The 20,961-nt window shown below is 40.7% G+C and overlaps 1 protein-coding gene across 2 annotated transcripts; it reads right to left on the minus strand.

The window, feature by feature from the left end:
- Positions 1 to 2,688: 2,688 nt before the first annotated feature.
- On the minus strand, positions 2,689 to 19,462 carry LOC138349564 (protein SYS1 homolog). Of its 2 annotated transcripts, none has more exons than XM_069335040.1 (5): positions 19,314 to 19,462; positions 15,740 to 15,815; positions 10,396 to 10,488; positions 9,826 to 9,893; positions 2,689 to 6,364 (listed from the first exon to the last, which is right to left on the minus strand). In XM_069335040.1, the coding sequence occupies exons 2-5, from the start codon at positions 15,806 to 15,808 to the stop codon at positions 6,127 to 6,129; spliced, it is 468 nt and encodes a 155-aa protein (XP_069191141.1). In that variant the 5' UTR covers positions 15,809 to 15,815; positions 19,314 to 19,462; the 3' UTR covers positions 2,689 to 6,126. The 2 variants fall into 2 exon arrangements, with proteins under 2 accessions (XP_069191141.1, XP_069191142.1); XM_069335041.1 differs by having other exon boundaries at positions 5,039 to 6,364; positions 19,156 to 19,437.
- Between the last annotated feature and the right edge of the window lie 1,499 nt (positions 19,463 to 20,961).

Below are 20,961 nucleotides of genomic sequence, written 5' to 3' on the forward strand. Positions count from 1 at the left end.
AAAAGTAAAGGAACAAAGGGAACATCAGCCCGAATCAAGAGAGCAGAAGAATTAGAAGCCCCAGCAATGGCTGGGGGGGGGGAGAGAAAGGAATAGCCACGAAAACGACCAGGACGAGCACCAAGCATCGGCTCCTGGAGACAGACACAAAGGGGCGAAAACCGCGAAACCAGAAGTTGGAGTTCGAGGAAATTGGCGTAATAACCTCGAACGTTCCATTGAAGAATGGACAACGACGAGAAGAGAAAGGACAAAAACAGAGAACAAGGAAGAAACAAAGGCGAAAGACCAACAGAGCACGTTAAAGAATATCAGGGTCGGGATCAGGGTCAGCAAAGTCAGGGTTAGGGGGCATGGGTAAACTGAGCAAAGACGGAGGGAAGGAAACGGGAGAACAGATCAGAGGTGGGCGGGCAGGGTCCGGAGGAGGAGGAGGAGGAGGAGGAGGAGGAGACAACGGAGAGGAGCAGTCAAGGGGGAGTAGAAAGAGAGGAGCGCACCCCAGCAAGAGCAGCAACCGAAAGGGAAGCAGGGGCCAAAGAAACCTCCATAGCAGGAACAGGGGGCGCAAGCACTGAAACGGGAGTGGAAGGAGCAACAGAGCCAGAAGGAGGAGCTGAGGAAGAAAGCGAAGCCTTCTTACCCGCCGGGGAAGAGGAAGGAGAGGAGCCAGGCTTACGCTTCTGACTTAAAGAGACCGGTGTCCCAGCAACTACGTACCGGGCAACGGACTCCAGTGTCTCAACAGGAGAAGCCGAACGAGAGCACACACGACGGCCGTTAGGAGAGCGATGGACATCCGCCCGCACCGACAGGCGGCGGGGAGAGCCGATAGATGGAGGAAGAGGATGGGAAGGAGGATCGGAGGGGGACGAGGAAGGAGACACAGAAGACACGACAGACCGGGTAGAAGGAAGGGGAACCCCAGACAGAGGACCAGGAGGAGGATCCTTCGGGAGAGAACCCAAAGGGACAGAGGAGGGGGCAGTGGGCGCATCAGGGTCCAAGGCCTGGAAACGGTTGTGAGTCTGAGGAAGGCGGGAAGGACGAGGAGAGGAAGAGCGCAACACGCGAGCATAAGAGATATTAGCATAAGGCGGGAGCCGGCGAACCTGGCGCCTCACCTCAGGAAAAGATAAACGCTCCCGGTGCTTCAAGTTGAGGACGGCTGCCTCAAGCTTGTAATGGACACACGCACGGGAGAAGGTAGGATGGGCCTCACCGCAGTTGAGGCAACGAGCCTGGGGAGAAGCGCACTCCGACTTAGAGTGACCTTCGCCACCACACAAAGGACAGAGAGAGACAGTCCCGGAGCAGCGGAGGGCACCATGCCCAAACCTCCAGCACTTGTTGCAGAGCCGAGGAGAAGGAATGTACTCCTGGACAGAGCACCTGGCACCAGCAAGAATGACAGAGGGTGGAAGGGTCCTACCATCAAAGGTAATCTTCACAACCCGGAGGGGTTGACGGCGACTACCACGAGGGGGACGAGTAAACGTGTCCACCTGGAGAATAGAATGGCCCTGGGCAGCGAGGATATGTCGAATATCGTCGTGGCAGTCGCGTAGGTCCCGAACACCGGTCGCAACATGGGGCGGGAGCAAAATAGTGCCAACACTGGCATTCAACTGGACGTTCTTCGAGACCCGAACGGGGGTCTCGCCAAGGCAGGATAAGGCAGCCAAGCGGGAAGCAGCATCCTGAGAAGGAGCAGCAACGACACGCGTACCGAGACGAGTGGGGTTAAAAGTAATGGAGGCATCCACGGAATCAATGAGATGTCGATGAAGGGAGAAATCGTCAGGAGGCGCAGAATCAAGAGGGAGGAGATCAAAATATTTGGCCCACGAAGCGGGACCAAACAAGGCTTGATAGGTAGCAGAACTGGAAGGAATCGAGCGAGGGCGGCCGTGACGAGAACGGCGGTGAGAACCCCCAGAGAGAGAGGGGTTAAAAGGCGCAGTAGTAACAACTAGAGAAGGAGCCGCGCCAGGGGACGAGGTAGTCACCACTGGGGGCTTGGGGCTCGACCCAACCACAGAGGAGGGAGGGGAGCCAGGGGAAGGAGTCAGAGAGGCCAAAGGAGGAGCAAGGTCGGGGCCCAATGCAGCGGAGGCTACAGAGCCCGGTCTTCCAATACGGACCGACTCGGGGGCTTGGTCGCCCACCCCACGAGCCTGAAAAGGTAAGCCAGAAGCAGCCGAAACAGGGGTTATCATCTTGACGAAATTACGAATTCACTCACGAATGTGCCCCCACACCCACCATGGAGCCACAATTAGAGGCAGGACACCCAACAAGAAGCTATCGCCGATCTTGTCGGGGCCTCCTAGGGGTGCGTCGTGAGTATACGCCCCACAAACGCCACCTTAAGAAACCGACAGTCCGTCGAGATCGGGTTCAGTGACGAAGTGGGGATTGACAATAAAAGGTTCCCCTCGCGCTCGACGTCGGGTACTGCAGTTCTACGGGTGCAAGAGTATGCCTCCTCAAGCACCCGGGCGTCAAAGTAGAAGAAGTCCAAGGGAAGAACCAGAACGAGCAAAAGGTCGGCAGGAAACGGCAAGCAGATAGGAGAAGAGGGGGGAGAAAAACGAAACAGAAGGAAAAGGAAAAGATGCCCAGCAGAATTGGAGAGGACGGCAGCAGGAGCACAAGGCTAGAAAAGGACAGAGGACTGTCCCAAGGAGCATCACACTCCGGCAGCCGCCCACTAAGTTATGTTGACTAAATCAAGGTCAAGAGGCAAAGCCTAGACTGATCACCCTCACCATTAAAGGCCAAGAAGCAAGAACCATGGAAAACACCTTGCTAAATTCAAATAAATTAGACGAAAACAAATTACAGTACCAATTTATATCTTGTCACATATCCAAATATGCCGCTTCATGATTTCTGAAACCTTGGATATGAATGTTTTCAAATCTAAGGCTTTCCTAGCCTTTTGTCTGTGATTTACTTAAGGTTGATTTAGAGTTTTCTACTTTCCTAAAGGGATGAATAAAGAAAAATGATGGAATCCCAGACCAGTCTGCTCTCCACTTTCTAACAAGAGATGTGGGGCTGTTAGCACCATTGAATGGTGGACTTGCCCATTGCTTCCTGTAAACTCTTAAATACTGAACAACAGTATTTTGAAATGAGAAATGATGATTAGTATATACTGTATATGCAAGTACGTAATTATCAAGTAATTATCAAAAGAAGGCACCAAACCGGGAAGGCTATGTAGCACTATCAAATGTGTGGGATATTCAAAAGGCGCTAAATATCACTAAGGATGATGCCAATATGACTGTACTAAACAGTATATGCAAAAGATGCAAAAAACTTTGGTAAAAAGGATATTCGTACAGTAAATTTTTTCATTGCTAAAATATTTATAATGCCGAATATGCTAAGAAAGGACTGAAGAGCTCCAGACTAGGAGTCCATTCTAATATAAAATATCTGACATGCATGACCAACACCTACATATATTACTATTATGGCAATATTATAATTACATATACAGTATAGTATATATCATATACATTTTGTTAGGTTTAAACATCAGAGTAAGCCTTAATTTCTGAAAATATAGTCAACTACAAATTCTACCCAAAGAAACAGGATGTATTTCATGACCAAGAATTTTTTTTATAATAATGTCAAAATTTTAAGACTTATTTTAAAGTTTATCATATTATACTGTTAATAAGAAAAAATTAGAGTAACAAAATACAGTACCTTGCAAATAAGTCTAGTGTAAAATAGTCTGAAGGCATTATTTTTTACCAAACTACAGTACAGGTACAAACCAGGGCCCGAAAAGACTTCCACATAATGGCATAAAAATTAGAAGTTGGAGCCATGGGAAAAAGCTACCAAGCACAGGTATACAACTAAAATCTAGAAAGAAAATTATATTAATTATCAGGATATATAACTATGATTTTGCTCAGAAAACTCAGTGTGAGAAGTAAGAGTATGAACAGCATCTCTAACATTGTTAGGAATGCCTTGAAGGATTTTCATAAATTGGCCCCAAGATTAAAAGAAAGAGTTAAGGCCATAAGAAAGCCACTGAACAAGTTACACAGCTGTTTTCATTTTGAATTTATGATGTTAGCCAACTACCTGCACTAAAGTGCAAGTTCACAATGCACTTTAGATTGAAGAATGGGTGTGTATTGTTACTCTGTACAATAGTGGAAGCCACAAAACCACTGAATAGAACTGGGTCTACTGTATATTACAAACTGTTCTTCAACCATTCATCCTTCACAACATCAATATAGTAATTTTTTCATGCATTATTCAGAAAATTCACATAACTATATTATCATAACTAAAAGCTTTTCACGTTGTACTAAGGTTTATGACACTTCGTCTAGTTCTTAACTGGAAGCATGTAATGTATATAACTTTGCTAATGAAAAATAATTTAACCAAAAACCATTGCAAAATATTAATTCATGTAATGCCTTAACATACAACACACATTCTATGGGCACTCCAAAACATGTAGGAACTGGGAAGTTTAAAAAATAAAGAAATATATATGTTAAAATTTTTGTGTAAAAAAAATAAATTTTTTTCTCAAACTCGGCAAAATGTGTCCCGATTCACTAAATACATACGTACATATCATGCACACCTTCATTTACTCATTGATATTATGCATGCTTAGAGTATGAACATCTTTTATTGCTAAACTTTGGTATACATAGCATTAATTCTGTGTTGCTAACATATGGATAAACTACAAACAATAGAAATGCTGAGCTGCACCAAGACTAGTTCTGCAACGTTTCATCCAGTCTTTCTTACACAACCTGACAAAGAAGTGCAATTCTAATCATATTACAAAACCAAATGCTGAACTTTGAATCTGAGACGCATAGTCAATATGGATAAAGCCAATGCATTGGCATATGGTAGTTGGACCATAAAAAAAAAAAAAAGTTTCTTTCAAAATTTTCAATCATACAATGAAAAACTCGGTAAGATTTGACACCATATATAATTTTTGTTTACTTTAACAGTGTACCTTTCATTTTATTTATTTATTTTTGAATAGACAAGTGTCAAATTTTCACGAATTATATTTAGTTTTAACAACGTTCCTTCAATTGACTACAATCAAACTTACTTTCTAGTCTTGACTTACTTTGTATTACAGTATGTATTGACAACTTTATTTCCATCTGTACTGCTTGACAATTGACAGAATAAATCGATATATTTTCAAAATCCTAATCTGCAACCATACATAGACAATTCATATTCAAATGCAACTACAGCACCATATTTACAAATTAAAAAAAATAAATACAAATAATAATGACAGTATTTGATAGTACTAAATCATTACATACCATATAGAGAGAGACTGACTATCATATGCATTCAAGATTCTAATGTCTCCATAAAAAATATAAATATAAATTCACATTTCCCACTATTTTATGTAAATAAAATTATTACCATGCTGAAGCGTTTACACTAACCTTGTTACAGTATTATAAGACAATGTCTGTAGATATTTTTATAGTTCCATATTAAGATAATAAAAGTACTACGTACCCGGTATAGCCTATTATTCATATCACCAACCAATTAACACTTTGGCAGTCTAGCCTCTCCACACGTTCCCGATTGTAAACATTCCGGGCTATCTGGACCGCTCAGAGATGTAATATTTTTTTACAATCATTTTATCTCTTCTAAGTTATTTGTTGAGTTCTAACTATAAATTTGGTGTCGAAATGTTCATAAATTAATTTTCTAGAGAACAGAAGCAAAAACAAAAGTACAGTATTTGTAATAGACTATGTGTGACAGTGATGAATATACAAATGTTTATGAATAGCAATTTGATGGCGTATTTACGTATTAACGGAGCATGAAAGTGTTAATATGTTATCAATAATCTTTTTGTTTACAAAAATATCACAAGCTAGTAATATGTGTAAGTTATATGTTCATTAGAGTAACTGATGATAAAATGGAAAAGCACTCATGCATTTTTCATAAATATGAAAAATATTTAAACATGTAATCTGAACCGAGAATGCTTTCACATCATATAACGTAAGATATCACTTTAGGTTGGAATACCATTATTATGTCATATTATTAATTTTACAAATCTACCTTGGAACTCATTACTGGAATGTGCTGCATTTCAGTTCTCATACACAAGTATTCACCAAGAACGCACATTAATGTGATGGTGACGAGATTCAGTAGCCAAACAGAGGGCTGAGAAGGAAGATGGCCATTATATAACCAGCTTGCCACCAAGTGAAGAAAATGAGCAGTTATTGTGAAATCTAGACACTGCTTTGTACGTTGAACGACCTTCCATAATCCTAGTGACCTGCAGATATTAAGTGCACACAATTATAAAAGACAAACAGGAGTTCTGATAAATGATGCAAAATATACTGTACTGTATATCCAGTGCCACTGAAATTAGGCTTAAATGAGATTTAACCAAAGTACAGTATAACATACAGATGAACAATCTCACACAAAATATACTCTACATTAGTAATTATCAAGTGCTAAACTATGTAAGCTACAGACGATTAAAGTCTCTTAGATATCACTTTGGATACCTATATAGTAGCAGAACAAATGCTTATTTATATATGTATTAGATTAAAAACACAGTACTGTATATGAAGTAAAAAGACAGTTGGGATGCAAATTTTCTGACCATCCAGAAAATATGAACATTCTATTAGGAGATGGAATAATGAAATTTGGACAGTAAGAGACAAGTTTCAGTTACACTTAGTGCCCAAGAGTTAACCTTGCATGGCCAATATATAACTGGGCTAAGGGCATTTTCCCAATTACTGTACTTACGAAGGACATAGGAATAGATTACATTTAATGACTTATTATTGGTTGTAGCCTTAAATACAGTATACTGTATATTTTTGTACAGATATTGGTACACCAATACTTCCTCTAGTCACTAGTGCATATGGCAACAAAAATAAAGATTACTTAATACACGACTTTCCTGTTAAGTTTCTTTTTTATCATGTTAAGAGATGAATGTTAGTATAGATTTATATATAGTACTATACCTAGTTATGCTGAAGGCAGAGGACTACAAGAGTAATTTAGATTATATTTCAATATACTACTCTCCTGATAAGGTATGTAAAACTTTTTTTAATTTTACGCTGAATGTACTAATACAAAATATTTTAGTTATACGTATATACTTTTCCTAAAGTACCGTTCAATACTCAAAATGAATATTTATGTGGATTTGTTCATGATACTGGAAACCTGTGTATGCATTAAAGTGTTTGTAGACCCTTGTAAAATGGTAAAAAAAAATTCGAGTGAGAACAGGCACAGGGGCACTGTTCAGGAAATACAGTACAAGTGTTCCCCTGAGAGTTTAACAATGAACACAGGCGAAATTTAACTTCACTCAAGAGCTTATGAGCAACAAAAGAGCAGCCATTTCCACAAGGAAATTAGATATTGGCTGCCAGGGAAGAGTAATCAGTGAGCAACAGGTACATACAACAGCTTTAAGAGGAATCGAGTACTAAAGTGTAGCTCTAAGTTCCCAAGATAATATTGCATGCTATGATGGACCTTCTGAACATGCAGGATAGACAGAAAAATGTTTAATGAGGTGGTTCACTTTCTCTACAAACAGATATAATAAACCAGATATGAGGTAGCAACAAGAAATGACCTACCTGATTTTGGACAAGACACAATATTCCAACCGCTTGGAAGTAGACACCATCAGGGTTGGGAAACTAAAGCCACAAAGTGTAAATAGTAAATCAACAAAATCCTCACCTATAACACAAACAGGACATCCACCAACAAGTGGAAATAGAAGTAACACCAGTGCCTAGGAAAGAATGCATTTTGGAAGAAGCTATTTCTTGGTGATGAAGCAAAGATGGATCTTTCCACCCTGAAGAAGGCAAAACAGTAAAGTCTAGCAGGGGCAAATACAACCCCTGCATTCCACCATTAGACAAAAGTGGCATCAAGCACCTATGTGAAGGAAGCTTGAAGTATCTTGAGCCCCACAATCACAGCAGGGTTATGAGAACCAGAAACTGAAGCAACCAATGTCCGAACTCAGAGCAACACCCTGTCCAGAACAGCTGACAGCAAGAAAAGCGAGAATCCCTATAAAATAAAGACGATCATGTAATGAAACGGTAAATTCTAGAAACTGGGATTGCCTGGGCAATGAGAATTTCACCCAAAATATCCTAGGAGATGAGATCAATTTGCATTTGGTACTGTTGTTGAAAAGTGGTACCATTTTCAAGTTTTCCATCACTCTCTGCAAACAGTCCTTACTCATGTGATAACAGCTGGCATCACAAGTTCTTAACACTTTCGCGCTTTCCGCAAAGGTCACTCAGCCAACCGAATGTGCGCGCAGCGTTTTTATCGCTTAAGCGTAAAAACAAAAATGTGTATACTCTTTTTACTCTTCTGACCTTAGTTCTCATGCTACGTATTTCATTTTGGTACCAACGTGTTCGCAATAAAATTCTCTAGAAGAACATCAGTAAAAAAAGTCACGAAACGTATAGGGATACCAGCACCAAATAAATAACTACGAAGATGACTCGCCGTGAGCGCCCATCAGCAACAAAATGTTTTTACTCTTGGGATTGTAATCACCTCCACACTTATTCTACAGCGTTAATTTTGGTATCAATGGACTCGCAATGAAATTCCCAACACGGTGATATGAATATAAGCGTAGAATAATGATGCGGCCCGCCCGCAAGAGTGTGGGAAGTGGTGAAATTGTTACCCGGTATCGGTGACGGGACGACGCACGGCGCTTTGAAAGTTTATACTTATTTCACTCTCATGACATTAATTTTCTATGTACGCCATTCATTTTTGTGTCAATGTGTTCGCAATAGAATGTTCTATGTGCCCATAGGTAAAAAATATCAACAAAGCGTAAGTTAGAATAGCGCCAAATATAAAACAACGCTGGAACATATCAGTGAGCGTCAAACACACACGAAATGTTTTTACTTTTGTTATGTTTGTCAAGTTTATACTTGTTGCACACAGTTATTTTTGGTTGTATATTGATCGGAATAAAATTCCCTAAACAGACATATGCATATAATACATGATATGGGGGAAGCATTACCAGTATAAACGGCTAAAGTCACCCACCTGCAACCCGTTTGGGACAAAATACCATTTGATCGAAGTTATCCACACCTTTCATGAACTTATTGTACCATGCAGCCTAGTGGTGAGAAAGAGAGCCTCATAGCGCGCAGTTTGAAACAAACCCAAAGTAAATCGGATAAAAATTGAATTTTATACAAATATTTTAAAAGAGGACTCAACTTTATGTCCACTATGCGTTAGCGTTAGACGAAACGGGACGCGCCGGCGCGTCCAGATAGCGCGAAAGTGTTAAATGCTTCATTGAAGGGGAAAGCCAATTTGGCAGTCTCCAAAGAAAAATTGGCAGATTTTAATTGTATATCAAGCCTATTTTAAGTAATCTGAATAACTACTGTAGTGTATACTTGACTGACACCGAACCCAATTTTATTGTTTATCTGTAAATTTAGATTAGTGTGTTTTGGGTTACCAAGCTTATAATCCACTTTTACACTATGTAAATGTTATTTAAAATTCTTCTAAACTCACACAAACCTGCTTTTAACTTTAAATTAGTGCAAAATGCTTCATTTTGGTACATTTTCCCATCTTATATCCATTAGAAATACATTATCTACATATTTTTAGTCAAACACTTTAACAACCAAATTAAAAACCAAATTAATATTGACTTACCCCGTGAGAGCATTAAGGATAAATGCAGCCATTATAGCACGCCCATGAACTTCCTTTATCTGGATCTCCTGTAATCAGTCATCATATTGCCTCAAGTTGTAAATTGAAATGTAGTTGGATATTTATCTTTACAATATACAAGTATCTGAATCTGGTGACAATCACTGATGTTTCAGTAAAAGGGGAGTTCAAAGCAAGAGCTCAATCTTAACAAGGAAGAAATTCTGACGGAAACTGACAACAAAGAATAAGACGGTTCATTTGTTGTCCATTGAAGTTATTGGAATGATCATTAACACATGCATATGACTCTTTAAAACAAAAGGTTCTAAGAAGTCTCTTTAAGAGTGGATAACCACTATAGTTAAGATAAAACTGAAATGACTAAATGATTAATGCACAAAAGTCCGCACATTGCAAGAAAACTCTACACAACACTAAAAGAAAGAACGAACTTGAAATACTTATCCATATCAATGCATTCTAAAAAAAACCTTTAATGGAAGTAACAAAATTTTATTATTTTCAGGTGCAATAAGAAAGTTTAACTTCACAAACATACATTCCCACCTGGTACTTGAAGATGCTGTCCAGTGATCTATGATGGCCAGTAAAAAGATCCAGCATGGCTATCCACATACCAAGCCCAACATAGTACACTGCCTGAAAACAAAAGAAAATAATAAAGCACCCTGGACTCCCAATTGATCAGATAGATTTGTACCATATCCCAGCCACTGCATCCAAAGTTTGCTATATTTTGTTATACAGTACTAAGAAAACTGCAGTATTCTTGCTGCAAATGATAAACACACCTGTGTGTATGACAAGTCATACATTATATGACAAATATTATACGCGATCTAGAGTACTGTATTTTGAACATAATGTGTTGGTCTGTCTTGGACCATTATTATGACTTGATAATGGTCCAGGACAAACCAAAACATTGTTAATCTATTCATTTTCAGATTTGTGTGTTGGGTGTCTAATCTTCAGTCATATTATTGTGACTTACTATCTGCATTTAAACTATGTAATTATGTCTGGAACTCGTTCTCCTCCTGCTAATTCCCATCAAGTCTTATTAATAGTAGCACCTGAATTGGATTCTCTGCCTATATTATTCACATCAGTTTTCCATGATGGGACATCACTGGGCATACATGGGGTTTGAACTAAATTGTCACCAGGAATTCTCTTAGTTGCTCTTTGCTATTTATGCCTGGTCTCCTTCTCTTCTGCAGGCGAGATGTGCCAGAATTTGACAAAAGCTGGAGCAACTTGTAGCTGTGATGTGATGAGTTCAGTGTTTCCCCCTAGGGGTGGTGGATAATGGGATACTTCCATTTTGCCGCTTTTGTTACAGTATACCTCCCGTGCTGCAGCTGTATCATCTAGATAGCCATTCATCTATCATATCATCATCTAGAGCCATTCACTTGGACTTGACTTGTCATTTAATCTTGCTTCTCAGAGTGTGTGGACTTGACCTTCCCAGATGGAGCTGGCTGTTGCCCTGCTACTGGAATCTCTGCCCTACTTCTGGATTGTTGGGTTGTTGTTGGGACTTCTGCCTGCCCATTTGATCATGTCCTAGTCTCAGGACGTCTCCTGATCCCAGGATTGTGCACTCTTATTCTGGGCTCTGGGCCCTGGTCCTAAGGGCTGTATGTCCTGGATCCTAGACTTGGTTCCTGCCCCTGTAGTTTTTCTTCCATGTTTCCAGTGTTTTGTGCACTGGGGTCCCCTGGCTATGTGACCAGCCCCTGGGAAAAAAATCCTGGCCTTCTGGACTGTGTGTCCTGGCACCCCAAACTATATCCAGGTTGGCAGGCTGTTTGCACTGGTTTTACAAGTACTAGTATGTCTGCCCTATGCTCTCTTGCTGTATGCCCTGGGCTTGTGCCTTGGACCATGGTCTGTATCTCCTCACTTTTCTATCATTGTTCTGATTATCTGGTTTGCTCCCTATTTACCTAGGCTGACACAGCTACTGTATGGTTGTAGCTGTGTCAGCCTAGCTGTGATTCATGCTCATGCAATCTAGTTTGCTAGGACTCTGTGACCTGGTTTCTTGGGCCATGTGATCTACTTTGAGACCTGGACTGTGTGTTCCCGAGTTTTTCATCTGGTTGCTTGAACTATTGTGACCTGCTCTTTGGGGGTGGTATGTATGTACAGGCATACCTCAGAATAAGAGTTTAATCCGTTCCTGGAGACGCCTCGCCTTCCGAAAACTCGCATCCCGAAGTTAATTTCCCCATAAGAAATAAAGGGAAATGAATTAATCCGTTCCTGACTACCCCAAAAACCCCACATCAAACTAAATTTTTATACCTAATTTACCTAATTCATCTAAATAAACCTACAAAACTGTGTTCCAGTTATTACTTACCTTGCTGTCGAGTGCTGTAGGCGTATGGAAGATGGTGAGGAGGGGGGAGGAGGAGAGGAGTTACCGTTTGGAAGGGGAGTCCCCTTCCATAATCACATCACATAACCCCATGCCTTGTAACACTATGGATACCACTTCTCTTTCTAAATTTTTCAAACCAGCCCCTGCTTGCCTTAAACTCTTTCTTATCTGCATCACTCGTTGCAGGGGTATTCTTTAGAAGGTCTTCGTGCAACACCCTGGCTTTCTCACAAATAATGGCCTCCGAAACACTATCACCCCTCAACTCCTTGTCGTGTATCCAAATTAATAACAACTTTTCCACTTCTTCAAGTATTTGTGGTCTTTGTGCCATTAATGTTCTTACTCCTTTTGCCACTTTAGCACCCATAATCTTATTTTTCTTCTTAAGTATAGTGCATATTGTTGATGTGGCTTTGTTGTACTGCCTACAAAGTTCAACAACACGTGTACCGTTCTCATGCTTCCGAATGATCTCTTGTTTCTCCTCTATTGTCATCCTCACATGAGCTTTCTGGCCTTTATCCTTACCACTGGCTTTCTTGGGACCCATGGTGAGATATATAATAACAAATTGTATAGACTAATCACCAAAAATCCAACAAAACACTGAAAATCCGCGAGAAGAATTGATGTGGGGGTAGTCACTGAGCGCGAGACAATAATAAACTGAGGGGCGGCGGGGCGGAGGGGCGACGATCGCCGAACCACCACGCGCTAGGTTGGCTGTACGCGTATCAACAAACTCGCGTCCAAACTCGCCTCCCGAAGTAACCATCGCCTTCCGAGACAAATTTTTGGAGTAAATACACCTCGCCTTCCGAAAACCTCGCATACAGGGACAATCGCATTCCGAGGTACCACTGTACAGTATATGTTCTGCCATTTACCCTAGTGTTTCAATCTGTTTGCCCTAGGTTCTTGGGATTTGAGCTTTGAGTTGTTCAATATGTTACCCGATTTATTCTAGTTGGTTACCTCTGGATTCCAGCCTACGTGATCTGGTAATCCAGTTTGTCAGTTAGCTGACTCGGTTGAGTTACCTGACTCGCCTGCTCGACTGGGCGAGTTACCCCTTCTGCTTGTGAGGATTGTTAACATTTCAGTCTAAGTATTCCCATGACCTTCATAGAGAGTGAGAACTTTTGATTCCTTTGGGCGTCCTTGGCCTGATGTATTCCCCCATCACCACTGTGTTTTGCCTGTTGTGTTTACTTTTTCTTTGTGAGAGCAGCCGAGTCCCAGTCCTTGTACGAGTTTGCCTTCTAGCAGCAGGTTTGTCTGCCTGTGTCCCTTGGGTGAAGTCTACGTGGTCCCTCTACCGAGCCTGAATTTGGGCAGTTCTCCTTGGTTTGTGCCCCTTCCTGGAACCAATACTCAGGTTCAGACTCTGGTTCTTTTCTATGGTACTCTTCTGTTGCCCAGGGGGTACCAGGTGCACTTTAATGCTTTTCCGTTCAAATGTCATTTTTGCCTCTTGCCTGTTCCTCCGGGTTTATTTCCTGGAATTTCCATGCAGTTTATCTGGTCTACTTACCGGCTGGGTTTTGAGCATTTCTGCTGTTGGGTGTTGCTTTCCACATTCTATCTTCTAGCTGTTCATTCACGATTTGACTCTTAAGTTATTTGGATGCCACATCAAATAAAATTTGATGTTAATGATCTTTGATACCCTGTACCACCAGATTAAGTCAGAGTTCAAATGAACCAAGTGCTGTTGCCCTAGGTACTTCGCTCCTTGTTGATAACCACTGTGGACGGTCGATCGTCTGGTCCTTACACCGCTGCTCACTGACTTGGTCCAAGTAAAGCACTTTTGAACACTTTGTGTTGGTCACTTGTTTTCTTTGGACATTCTTCATCACAAAACTTGTGTGGTACTTGGGTGGGTAACTCAAGTGTTGATTCTATCATTCACCTCCCAGAATCCTGCCTTTGTTTCCCAGAGGTCTGCGCTGAACATTTTTCTGTTTATAATTCAAACTTTTTTCAGGAAAAACGTAAACCTCTATTGCAATACTGTAGCGAGATAGTTAAGGGAATCCACCAAGAGGTACAGAACAGAAATAGTATCTAATGAAATGAAATGAAACTTATAAATAACCCTCAGTGGCTCCCAGTTAAACGAGTGTCTCACTAGCTGGCAACTCTGTAACCTGAGCTCCACCTGGTGGTAATTATGGAAGGTGAGAGAAAGGGTCGGTAACCATGTCTTATTGTTTCTACAAGTATTGGATACGTATTTTATATGAAGCTTTAAGTTTTAGTGTAATTCATGTTGACATCAGTGGCATTAGATCTCTATGCTTCCCTTGTCTGAGAACGCCATAGTCTGGTCCTTTGTGTAAATTTGGTGTAAATCTGGTCCTTTGTGTTTGGTAGAAGTCAAGCTGGGAGAAGGGTGAATGATGTCACCAGGTGCTGGCCCAAATTAAAATGTGTTGGGTTGATGCATTGTAAATGACAAAATGGACACTTACAGCAGTAATAAGGTTGGACCAAGGAGAACATTTCAGTGGTGATAGTTGCTTCAGTTATATTTTCTGACAAATATATAAAATTCCTTGGTGACTATGATTTGGCACAGTATCAAGTTATTGGGAACCGTTTTTATCTTATTCAGCAATGATATACTGAACACTCAAAATTTATATTTATTTTGTGTGATTTACTGTACTGTTTTAAAAACATGTGCTTTAATTTTTATTGTAGTGCAGTATATATGAAAGATTACAAATATTCTTATTAGAAATGTAGTAAAGGAATTTCTCATACCCTGTACGGATGGTCATCAAGTTAAATGTCTTGAAAATTGATATTACTTCCATCCGCAATTTTGAGAAAAATAAGAAAATTTGAACGTCAAGATAGATAATAGGCACACTAGGTGTTAAAAGCTAGCAGGCAAGGTACAGAGATAGATCTCACTCTACCCTAGTCGCCGACAGGCAAGCAACTAAATTAAGAGGAATAAGCTATGGGGGACAGGTTAAGAGAACTCAGTATAACAACCAATAAGAGAGCAGGAGCAGTGTTGTTATAATCACAAGGTACAGCACATGATAGGGGAAGGGGAGGGAACTATCAGGAGAAAGTGCCAAGCCATTACAACTATATAGCACTTGGAAGGAATCAGGATAAGTATTTGAGATGGGACAGGGGGAAGGAATGGTGTCCAACCACTTGGACGGTTGGCGATTGAACGCCAACCTGCATGATGTGAGACCATTGCACTACCGTCCAGCCCAAATGGTTGGGCTGGATGCATAAGGTAATGAAGGTTAATCCCCTCAAACAAAGAAAATAGGAAACGAGGACATTGGTTGAAGTTAGAAATGAGTTTAAGAAAAATAGGGAAGTACTAGTGCTCAGTATGGGTGGTAAAAAAAATTAATACAGTGATCGAAAATGTCATGAATGCCACTTACATCCACAACTTCAAAAGCAAATAGTTCTATAGTCATTAAAAGAAAAGCACTGTAGTAGGAACCATACCTGCATAGTAATTATCTGTGATACAATGAGTGGTGGGTCCCATATCTTGTATCTGAAGCCTCCAGCCATTATTAACCTGAAGAACAAAATAAATTTAAAAATAAAGACTTGTAAATAATTAATATCCTTTTCAGATATACGAGTGTTCTTTTCATCAAATACAATTATTGTTTTAATTATGAATGAATTAACTAAAGGTTTTTTGAGGGCAGCTGATCAAGGGAAGTATCCTTCGTGCTATGCTAGGCATATCTCTTAATGTAATTAAATGCCTTTTCTTGATGGGTCCTTAGTGGTTACTTGTTACTAGCAATCTGGATAGCTCTACCCAATTCTAAGCACACCAGGCCCTTACAGCCCCAAACATAGAAAACAAGACTGCAACAATCCATCCAGTCACTAAGGTACTAGAACTAGTCACTACTAGTTCACCCACTAGTAGGTAGCTGTACACCCAGCTACTGGACCTGCTTCTCCCCCACTTTGCCATGTCAAGTCATTGCGTCAGGAAGACAGAAGGCCCAAATATAGAGGGACCAAGAGTGGCAAAATGGACCAGATGTTCCTCCAAAGTGCTTTCACTGGGATGAATCCTGAAAGGGCTAGCATGAAGAACCTCAAGCAAGTACACCTCTCCATGATGCTGCTACACCCAGGCTCGCTCACATCAAAGGCTTTCAAGCACACAGACTAAAACATTTGCCACCAGCTGGAAAACGTGCAATAGGCCAATGTGATTGCTTAGTTTGTAGAAAAAAAAAAAAAAAAAAAAAAAAAATAGAGATTAGAAACATAAACATGGTGTAAAGTGTGTGCAGTTTCATTATGTACTGTCAACTGCTTCAACGACTACCACTCTCTCCAAGACTTCTAAATGTGCAATAATAGTGCAAAAACCTGTAAATAGTGTGTGCATGTGTGTAAATATAATAATGAACAATGTGAATACATATTAAATGGGAGTAATTGAAAAATTTGTGTGCACATGTGTATACTCAATGTATGCAACATTTATTACCATTGAACATGATGTAACATCATATGCAACACAATTAGTGAATAATATGTGATAAAATAGGCCTAGACAATGTAAATAATGCCGCGAAAATAAATTCGTGGTAACTCTGGTTGCTTGATGACTGCGCGCGACGCCTCTGGGATGCACCTTGCATGAGTGAGCATGCAGGGTGTGACGTCATCGCTCATATTATGGGCTCATTTACGTCATTGGTAAGTACAATTAATTTTTTTTCTCGTGTTCAGGGAACACAAATTAACAGGTTAGGAAGATTTTTTTTTTTGTTATGAGTCTGCGGGTGACAATAGCATATTTGCCCTTAGCAACACAAGGGTTAATGAAGGGTCCCAGTAGTACAGTTGTGTTTGTTGTTGACCAAACCACACACTAGAAATTGAAGAGACAATGATGTTTCGCTCCATCCTGGACCATTATCAAGTCAATTGTGAAGAGACGAGAAAGACACAGACATTAGTAAGGCATGAAAGAGGTGAGGAGTAGGAAATCTTGGAGGAAGGTAAAAGCAAGGCGAAAGATAGGGGTAATGGGTATGAAGGGGGTAATAAAAGGAGTAAATAGATATGAAAGAAAAAGTAAAAGAAAAAGAAAGAGAAAAAGGATGGGTAGGCCACGTTTAGGTCACGTTTGTTAGAAGTTTAGAAAAGTTTAGAACATTTGTGTATGTACTGTGAAAGGGAAGTGTCAACAGAAACAAAGCCAGGACTCTGGTTCATGTTGAGTAGGTTGTGTATCAGAGCCGATTCAACAAGATGGTGTCTGAACAGTAGAGGCAGGAAAGATTATTTTAGAAGAAGCCCAATCAATAGGTTGATTAGAATCCCTAACATGACAGAAGAGAGCATTGTTTGTGTCTTCAGACATAACACTTCTTTTGTGTTCCTTAAGTCTGTCATTAAGTGTATGGCTAGGTTACCCAAGTATTGGAGAGGACGAGACGAACAGGAAATAGAGAAGACACCCGCGGCATTAGAAGCAGGAGGAGAAGTGTGAACAAGATTACTACGAAGAGTGTTAGTTTGTCGAAAGGTGAGCTTTATGTCAAGAGGACGAAGGGTATTAGTAAGAGTTTTGAGTTCAGATATAAAGGGAAGGCAGAGCACAGAGCTAGTAGTGTTGGAAGCAGGTTTAGGATGAAAGAAATTATGTTTAGCTTGAGAATAGGCACAGTTGATAAAATGTAAGGGGTAAACAAAGGCGAGAGAAAGATTTGTAAATACTGTAAAGTAAATTTCAAAATTAAGAAACTGAGGGGTCACTGATGTGTAGAGCGCGGAGGAAGCGAGACGAGGACACTTTTATTTAAAAGGAGGAGGATGGTAGGAAAAGAAGTGAATATATATATCACTATGCATGGGTTTGTGACAGAGAGAAAGAGAACCCGGTCAAAGAGCTGTGAACATACATGAACGTCAAGAAAAGGAAGGACGGCATTTGATTCCCATTCAATTTGGAAATGGCTGGAAGGAGCCAAATTGTTAAGAGAGGAGAGGAAAGGCTGGAAAAGAGTAAGGTCATGGGGCCAAAGGCAAAAATATCATCAACATAGCGAAGTCACAGAGGGACGATTATCAACAGTGGGAAAAAGAACGGTTTCGAAGTATTCCATATAGAGATTGGCAAGAACAGGAAAGAGAGGGGAACCCATACCGACACCGAAAGTTTGATAGAAGTACTTACCATTGAAAGAGAAGGAATTAAGAGTCAACACAGAGTATGACGAGTTCAAGGAGGACGTCAGTGGGAAGCGGTAGATGAAGTTGTGTTTGTTCTCGACTCAATAAAAAATTTCAGGTTTGAATCCCGGATGGACAGAAATAGTTTGGTGCATTTCCTATTACCTAATGCACCTGTCCACCTAGCAGTAAATAGGTACCCAGGAGTTAGTCAGCTTGTTGTGGGGTTGCATCCTGGGAGGGTCACTAATTCAATCTTGGGGAGGACCTTGATATAAGCCTAACATGTACTGTATGTATAAACTAGTTGCTTGTCCCCTGACACAATAAGTGGGAGCATACCAGAGATTTATAGAATGTATTGTGTTAGGGGGCCAGGTAGCCAGTATATATATATATACAGTACATGTTAGGCTTATATCGAGGTGCAAAGGGTTGAATTACTGACCCCGCCAAGGATGCAACCCCACAACAAGCTGACTAACTCCTGAGTACATATTTACTGATAGGTGGATAGGAGCATTGGATGAAAGTTAATGTGCTCAACCATTCCTGTGCCACCTGGGATTTGAACCTGGAAATCTTGATTGAAAGTCGTTAACAAACCTAACTGCACTACTGGGACTCTCTATTTTTTTTTTTTTTTAGTTGAATACCCAAAATGCTCAACATATTAGTGGCTTGATGTATTGTACTTCTCTTACCTTCAAATTCTCCAATGTTCAAGTATCATATATATATGTACCCCTTGCATCTACAATGTACGATTAAAGTGAAATCCCAAATATGAAGACAAACGAGCAGAATTAGGTTCAGGCCTTGTTGAGCTCGACCTGGTCACCTCCAGCCCTCACACACTCACCAGCCGAGTGACTCACAAGAAGCACTCGCAAGGTACGGGTGGGTAGAGGCAGCGAGGCACTCTAAGGGCAACTATGGGTCTGTGACTGAGTGCTGGACCCTCGTCATCAGTGTTGTTGTGGTGAGGCGTCAGGGACCACTCCCTCAACCTCCACCTCACACCTTAACCCACAATTTATTGTCAGTATCTTATTTGTAATTTAACGATTGTTTAATTCATTAATAGTAATTAATGAAACAAATAATCTGCAAATAATTGCAGATTATTTGTTTTATATAGTTGATCTCTTTTTTACTCGATTCATATGGCCAGAAATTTCATTTTTCCTGAATTTACCTAAATTTACCCGAGGACCTCAACGAGGACAGGAAGCCGGCAGATTTTCGAAGGTATTTCTACTTGACCTAATGATTTTGTCAAGCTAGAGTTTGAAATTCAACAGCGATTTAACATTTACAGTTTCGGCGGGTAGGTTGTTCCACGGGCTTATTACCGTGCGGGTGAAATGTTTATTTTATTTATTTATGTATAGAAGAGTTCTTACATTCTTGTAAAGCCACTAGCACGCATAGCGTTTCGGGCAGGTCCTTAATCCAAAATTTTCCCCGGAATACGACCCGCGACCCCATCATAGCCCCTGACACAAGACTCACTCCCTTCCCTACCACACAGGGAACTTCCACAAGGTCGACCACTAAATCGATCTCAACTCAGACTTCAGCTCCACCAAGGACCCAGGCTGCACAAACAACATCTTCCACTCCAGCCCCCAAAGCTTTCACCATCTCAGCAAATGCGCTCATTGAAGTGCTATCCTCGACCACCATCACCATCACCGACGTGACTGAACCAGTTTCAACCACCACACTGCTACTCCAGAGCCAACCTCAGCCTCAGGTTGTGAGACCAAAGTAAAATCCACCAATTACAGACTACGCTACGGACGCCTCAGACGAGGAACTCGCAGTAGCAGCTCCATCGCCGCCGCACTCCACTTTATTTTATTTATTTATTTATTTATATACAAGAAGGTACATTGGGTTTATGAGAGTACATAGCATGGTGCGTTTACATTTTTGTAAAGTCACTAGTACGCATAGCGTTTCGGGCAGATCCTTAATCTAACAGATTGATTGATTGATTGATTGATTGATTTATTTAAGTGTGGCACTTCGTACAAGATTTCCTCATGGAGCCCACCACACCAAACTTCAATGACAGCACAGCTATGTCAACTCGAAGCAAAGTTCATACTAAGAAAAACCGCAAGATCTAGAGACATTCACAAATTCACAAGCTCTAAAATTGGTACAGCCAGCATTCTGAGACAGCCCCCCATCCACACACACTTCTAAACAAAACAAAACAAATAATAATAGGTAAGGTACGGTAAGGTATGGACGTCTGGCTGCCGCTCGCACTTTTCCGCCCCCCTGGTGCTTTGGATGGTCCATCAATTCCACGACAAATACTTAAGAATCATCGGCCAGCTGGGTTCAGCCCTCGCTCTTTTTCTCTAAAGAAAAAGAGGTTCCTCCTCTCCAGACTGTTCTTCCGTCTGTACCCACTTTCTGCTCCCTCTTTACCTGTACAATACATTGATTGTACTATGTACAATAGTATGATTGTACATAAAATACTAAGAAAT

Source organism: Procambarus clarkii, chromosome 32, assembly GCF_040958095.1.
Source record: "Procambarus clarkii isolate CNS0578487 chromosome 32, FALCON_Pclarkii_2.0, whole genome shotgun sequence".
Taxonomy (NCBI): Eukaryota; Metazoa; Arthropoda; class Malacostraca; order Decapoda; family Cambaridae; genus Procambarus; species Procambarus clarkii.

What these genes read in the sequence shown, in the direction of transcription:
- LOC138349564 (XM_069335040.1), bottom strand. Translation starts at nt 15,808, where the DNA reads ATGGCTGGAGGCTTCAGATACAAGATATGGGACCCACCACTCATTGTA. An exon ending in CACAGATAATTACTATGCAG is followed by an intron (nt 10,489 to 15,739) that starts GTATGGTTCCTA and finishes TTTTGTTTTCAG; the next exon opens with GCAGTGTACTATGTTGGGCT. An exon ending in ACAGCATCTTCAAGTACCAG is followed by an intron (nt 9,894 to 10,395) that starts GTGGGAATGTAT and finishes GACTGATTACAG; the next exon opens with GAGATCCAGATAAAGGAAGT.